Source organism: Lissotriton vulgaris, chromosome 1_1, assembly GCF_964263255.1.
Source record: "Lissotriton vulgaris chromosome 1_1, aLisVul1.2, whole genome shotgun sequence".
Classification (NCBI taxonomy): Eukaryota; Metazoa; Chordata; class Amphibia; order Caudata; family Salamandridae; genus Lissotriton; species Lissotriton vulgaris.
In genome coordinates this window covers 80,584,827-80,591,886 of record NC_141685.1, presented here as the reverse complement: position 1 = coordinate 80,591,886, position 7,060 = coordinate 80,584,827, and the positions used below count along the sequence as shown (strand labels likewise).

The window sequence follows — 7,060 nt, the reverse complement described above, 5'->3', positions numbered from 1 at the left end:
AATTGTTTAAAAATGTAATTTCAAAGTTTCACATATCTGTTTAAAAATATTTACACTTTCAGTCATTTCCGAGTTTAGTTACAAACTAATAGTGGGAAAAACACATGATGTATATAAACTGAAACCGTATTTTTACATTATTTTATGTTTCTTGTTTTGTGTTTTTAAAACTGGCCGTCAACCTTTCACGTGAAAATTAGTATAAGGGCCTGACATCACTTCTTGTGATGTCACTACATGTGACGTCACTGTGATTTGCATATGATAATGGGCTCCTTCACTATTTTCCTTACTTGTGCGCTGTTTATTGGCATGACATGGGTCTATAGGTATTAAAAATAAACATATAAATTCACAGGTGTTCAGACCATTTCGCTGGTGATGTGACACATTGACATGTATTTGGCTGCTTCTTCTATTTTTAGGTGAGTACATATAACGTGCCGTTCCCCCTCCTTCCATTTCTCTCTATTTCTCGTCCCTTTCTTTGTCTCTCTCACTCTCTTTATCTCTCACCCTCTCTATCTCCCACACACTCCTGTTGCCCACACAGACCGGCTTTAGGGCTCATAGCTCCACCCTCGACAACATCTTAGCCCTTTCCTACCTTGCGAAGAAGGCCAATACGAGGAACAAGCCGCCCCAGTTCTGCTGTTTCATAGACTACTCCACAGCCTTTGGCCGGCTCTGGGCAAAACTTGATTCCCGGGGGCTTCCACAGGCGCTGCTAAAAGTCATAAAAGCGCTCTATGAGGGTACCTGGGTCAAGGTGAAGCTAAGTCCTACAATAACAACTTCTAGAATTGACACCAACTCTGGCCTTAAGCAGAGTTGCGTCTTGGCCACCATGCTTTTTAATTTGTATACTGCGGACATGGGGGCAGCTCTGAAAGATGCCAACTTAGTACCCCCAAAATTGGGGAAGCTTGCTTTGGGAACGCTCCAGTATGCAGACGACACGGTGATCATGGACCACACTAGGGTGGGGCTCCAAAGAGCCTTAAGTAGCTTGGCCTCATATAATAAGGCAAATGACTTACGGATCAACGTGTGCAAGACTAAAATCGTGATTTATGGCAAATACCCCCATAAAAAAGAAGCTTCATGGACTCTGGGGGAGCACCGTATCGTCACTGCCCCATCCTACAACTATCTGGGCACCTGGGTCTCTGAGAGTGCCACTGCAGTTAAACACCTGAAGGAGCTTAAACCAAAAACTGACAAAACCATTTTGTCGCTAAGACGCCTAAGTCATCGCTTGGACAGTCCCTCAAATTGAATTGCCACGTTTTTTGCTAAATTTTAGATGTCTGTGTTGAACATTAATGCTTATGTTTTTTAGGTATTGTTTTATTGTAAAATTGTGATGTTGTTTTATATTAATTTCTGATTGAATATTTCTTTATTGTCAAATTTGTTTTTATATTTGAACAACTATTAAAATGATATATGAACCTTTTTTATTTTCTTGTTAAGAATTCCTTTATTGTAACTACACCTATTTTAAATGGTTTGATTTTATGCACATATTGTTTTTTCCCTGAACCAAAAACTATCAAACTCTTCTGGGGTTCCTTGTTACTTACATTATAGAACACGCAATTGAAGCATTGAAAATCGAGAGAAGGAGTTTGCCCCTGCACGAAATTCCATTCTCAGCCTGGGCTCAAGCTGTTAAGCGCCAAGTCCAGATCATTTCTTTTGGGCTTGACCTTCCATCTCTTCGGCAAAACCCACTAACTCTGGCCCTGGACAAATCATATATTCCAGGTAAACCCCAACCTTACCTGCAAGAACCAGTATCCACTTACGCGAGAAAGAAAATTTTGTACTTTCGCCTTCTGACCCTCAGGATCGTGGACTTTAACCCCAAATGGGCCCGTACGGATGGCAACATAGCCTGTCGTCTCTGCAACTACCGCAGAGAATCCTGGCTACACTTGTTGTGTTGCTGCACAAATTTGGTCAATGACCGCCATCGTTTGTTGCTTCCGATTTTACGGAACACGGACTATAGAACTTGCAGAGAGGCTTCGAACTGGTGCCTCTCTGTCTCCACGACCTGTTTGATAGCCAGAGTTGGGAAATTCATACACCAGGTAAAAATGGCACTCGACTCCCACTTAACGGCTGTGCCTGCAAAGTAACTGGAATCCTTCGGCCCCAGTCATCTAACCTGGGCTGGTTTAAAGCTCCACGAGGAATCCATCTATCGCCAACCGCCCTTGGTGCACGAATTGACTTTACCGAACTTTCATGTGCCTCCCCTTATCAGTTGGGAAACATTGGTGCAACCTATACTCCACTCCTTTTAAAAGAATTCTGTTTTGGACAACTAAACAGTACTAATATGTTAGTATTTTAACTTAAAGTGATATTTACTTTTATGAGTGTATGAGACACGTGGGGGGGGGATGGGACGTTCATCAAGTTATTTATCTTATACTGTAAAGATTTTAAGTAATCATGCAGTTCATTAATAAATTGACAATTGTCCTGTTAGCGTTAGCTTCATGAATGTCACTGCCACTTCTGGCATTCATACGACAAATCCTTTAGAACATTTGAGGACAAGGGACAATCAAGTGTGGAAGACTAGTTGCTGGGAGTGCAACTGATCGTCCTGGCACATATATACTTTTGATGTGGGATTTCGCTATATCACCACATTCTTCAAACAGAGTCTACTGCTTACAATGGCTCAATTCTGGTAAAAAGTAGAGTTTGGGAAGTCACAAACTGAATAGGGAGAGCCAAGTCGGAGAGGAGCCACGGGTCACAATTAGTTATAAGGCCCCAGGCACAAGCTGATCCATCAACCGATAACAGAGTGTAAAAGATGCAGCAAACATTACTTAAAAACACTTATATGCTCTTTTATATCTAAAAACATGTTATTTCTTGAACACCTGTGCTTCACTTTAGTTCATCACATATACTACTGCGGCATTTGTTAATAGTAATATCTACATTTTACCAATGAAGTTTCCCATCTCCAGAGCCCTGACAACGTGTTTACTCTGGGTATGTTTGGTTTATAGGTTTTATCACTAATCCGACAAGTTAGATGAAAATATCGTTGCTAGTCCCAGTATTGTTCAGTGTTGCTTTTACAGATAGTGTGATAAAAATCAACAATTTTTCTTTTCTTTTAGTCCACATTGTGATAGCCTCCCACTGTGTATCCTGGTACATCATGTCGCTTTGCTATGTGTACAGAAGTGAACAATCACTGGAAACAAACACTTTTATAATTCTGCAAATACTGTTATCTGTTTTCCTTCTTTACTGCTAGTCTGGTCTTCTATCATCTGGCATTTCAATGTCCCACATAATTAGAATTTAATTTTTTTCCGTAATTCATTCCTCTCACAATAACTGCACTGTTCTGCTCTTGTCTTTGTCCTCAGATGGGTCAATATTATTTTGATGTTCTTAAGTTGTTTCCGGAGTCTCTGTGTTCGCTGATGTGTTTGGAGGTTTGATAAGTGACTAAAGCTCTTCCTACATTTACTGCCGTTGAATAGTTTTTCCCAAGTGTGTGTTCGCTGATGACTTTGAAGGTGTGATAACTGACTAAAGCACTTTGCACATTCACAGCACTTCAATGGTTTTTCTCCTGTGTGTGTTCGCTGATGAATCCTTAATACTGAAGAGTCGCGAAAACTACTTTCGCATTCACTACAATGATAGGGTTTTTCCCCTGTGTGTGTTAGCTGATGTGTTTGGAGGCTTGATAAGTGACTAAAGCTCTTCCCACATTCACTGCAGTTGAATGGTTTTTCCCCTGTGTGAGTTCTCTGATGAATCCTTAATGCTGAAGAGCCGCGAAAAGTACTGTCACATTCACTACAGTGTTAGGGTTTTTCCCGTGTGTGTTCGCTGATGATTTTGTAGCACTGATAATTGACTAAAGCTCTTTAGACATTCATTGCACTTGAATGGTTTTTCTCCTGCGTGAGTAAGCTGATGATACCTTAATGCTGAAGAGCTGCGAAAACTACTGTCACATTCACTACAATGATAGGGTTTTTCCCCTGTGTGTGTTCGCTGATGATACCTTAATGCTGAAGAGCTGCGAAAACTACTGTCACATTCACTACAATGATAGGGTTTTTCCCCTGTGTGTGTTCGCTGATGGCTTTGTAGATGTGACAATCGGCTAAAGCTCTTTGGACATTCACTGCACTTTAATGTATTTTTTCCTGTGTGAGTTCGCTGATGATACCTTAGTGCTGAAGAGCCATGAAAACTACTGTCACATTCACTACAATGATAGGGTTTCTCCCCTGTGTGTGTTCGCTGATGTGTTTGAAGGTTTGATAAGTGACTAAAACTCTTCCCACATTCACTGCAATTGAAAAGTTTTTCCCCTGTGTGTGTTCGCTGATGTCTTTGTAGCACTGATGATTGACTAAAGCTCTTGACACATTCATTGCACTTGAATGGTTTTTCTCCTGTGTGAGTTCGCTGATGAATCCTTAATGCTGAAGAGCCGCGAAAACTACTGTCACATTCACTACAATGATAGGGTTTCTCCCCTGTGTGTGTTCGCTGATGTGTTTGGAGGTTTGATAAGTGACTAAAGCTCTTCCCACATTCACTGCAGTTGAATGGTTTCTCCCCTGTGTGAGTCCGCTGATGACCTTGTAGTACTGATAATTTACTAAAGCTCTTTAGACATTCATTGCACTTGAATGGTTTTTCTCCTGTGTGAGTTCGCTCATGATACCTTAATGCTGAAGAGACGTGAAAACTACGGTCACATTCAGTACAATGATAGGGTTTTTCCCCCGTGTGTGTTCGCTGATGACTTTTTAGGTCTGATAACCGAATAAAGCACTTTGCACATTCACTGCACTTGAATGGTTTCTCCCCTGTGTGTGTTCGCTGATGACCTTGTAGTACTGATAATTTACTAAAGCTCTTTAGACATGCATTGCACTTGAATGGTTTTTCACCTGTGTGAGTTCGCTGATGATACCCTAATACTGAAGAGCTGTGAAAACTACTGTCACATTCACTACAATGATAGGGTTTTTCCCCTGTGTGTGTTCGCTGATGACTTTTTAGGTCTGATAACCGACTAAAGCACTTTGCACATTCACTGCACTTGAATGGATTTTCCCCTGTGTGTGTTCGCTGATGAATCCTTAATGTTGAGTAACGACTAAAAATGCTTTCACATTCATTGCAATGGTATGGTTTTTCCCCTGTGTGTGTTCGCTGATGTGTTTGTAGATTTTCTAATCGATTACAGCTCATCCCACATTCACTGCACTGGTATGGTTTTTCCTCAGAGTGTGTTCGCTGATGTCTTTGTAGGTGATCTAATCGACTAAAGCTCTTCCCACATTCACTGCATTTAAATGGCTTTTCTCCTGTGTGTGTCCGCAGATGATTTTGTAGGTGTGATGACTTACTGAAGCACTTTGCACATTCACTGCACTTGAATTTCTTTTCTCCTATGTGGTTCCACAGATGGCTTTGTAGGTGTGACGAGAAAGTAAAACACTTTGCACATTCACTGCACTTGAATGGTTTTTCCCTTGTGTGTGTTTGTTGATGTCTTCGTAGGTTTGATAATTGACTAAAGCTCTTCACACATTCACTGCACTTGAATGGCTTTTCCCTTGTGTGTGTTTGCTGATGTGTTTGGAGGTTTGATAACCGACTAAAGCTCTTGACACATTCACTGCACTTGAATGGTTTATCTCCTGTGTGCCTTCGCTGATGAATCCTTAATGCTGAAGAGTAACTAAAATTACTGTCACATTCACTACAATGATAGGGTTTTTCCCCCGTGTGTGTTCGCTGATGACTTTGTAGCTTTGATAATCGACTAAAGCACTTCACACATTCACTGCATTTAAATGACTTTTTCCCTGTGTGTGTTTGATTATGTCTTTGAAGGTGTGATAACTGACTAAAGCACTTTACACATTCACTGCACTTGAATGGTTTTTGTCCTGTGTACGTGAGCTGATGAAGCTTGAGTTGTGATGACAAACTAAAGCTCTTGCTGCATGTGTATGATTCTTCTTTCTTGGTTAGTGTCTGTGGGCCGGGTATAGATTTGTCTACATCCCATGACTGTATTTCCTGATGGGCCAACATGGCTGTTAAAGCACTTGTGTTTTTCTCACACACTTTATATGTGTGCAGTATTTTGCAAGTTTGAATTCTGTTTTAACAATAAAATACAATAGCCACCAAACATTTGCCACACACCTAATACGTAGAATGTCTCTTTGTAGGGGATTGTGCCTTTGGATTGGATTATGGCTGTCCCCGCTTGCAGGTAAAGATGTATCTTCCTTCTGGCCGGTGCAAATTTGCACAGTCTGTTGTATTGTAGATAGAAGAGCTCCTCTTTCCATTGCCCGTCAGTTGTCTGGCTCAGCTCTGTAGTGCTTTTCGCTTGTTACTGTGGTTTGGCCAGAAAGAGCTTACAATTCTCCTAGAGCACGGAATGATGGCTTGTCTTCATTTTAGAAAACAGAGCACTGCGGTATTCACATCATACCGATACATTGATCAAAGTTAGTATTTGACACTTGTTTAAACAGGAGGCGGTTTGTTATTGTTGTTGCCTTAATTTTCCTAAGGTCATTTCTTTGTCTTGTTGTGTGGAGGTGCACAGCTCAGCCTCTTACAATCACTGAAATGCCCTTGATGCTGCATCCGGGATCTGTCAGTTTGTGTGCAGGTTCCTCTGTCGCCGACTGCGCTGATGTTTTCCTGAATACTGTAGCTCAATATTTCTGCTATTATTGAAGATTTACAGCATTCACTTCATTATTGATGGTCAATTCATACATTCAAGGCTTGTTTTCTGTTGGATGTAAAGATATTTAAAATTACTAAATTGAAACAAAATGGAATGAGAATTCAAAATATTTAACTGGTTGTAAACGAAATTTCTGGGGAGATTTACCAAATCTTCACGCAATGCGGCGCAGGCCTCCCCCTGCGAGGCTGCGCTGCGTGACAGGGAGGGAGCAGGAGAGCACCATATTTTCAAAGATATGGCTCTCTCCTTCCCTTAGCACCAGAGCGC

General features: G+C 41.1%; 1 protein-coding gene across 1 annotated transcript; it reads right to left on the bottom strand.

The window, feature by feature from the left end:
* Window positions 1-3,335: 3,335 nt before the first annotated feature.
* On the bottom strand, window positions 3,336-6,117 carry LOC147737426 (uncharacterized). Its single transcript, XM_086924006.1, has 2 exons — window positions 3,977-6,117; window positions 3,336-3,810 (listed from the first exon to the last, which is right to left on the bottom strand). Exons 1-2 carry the CDS (start codon window positions 6,115-6,117, stop codon window positions 3,336-3,338), a joined length of 2,616 nt encoding a protein of 871 aa, XP_086780132.1.
* Between the last annotated feature and the right edge of the window lie 943 nt (window positions 6,118-7,060).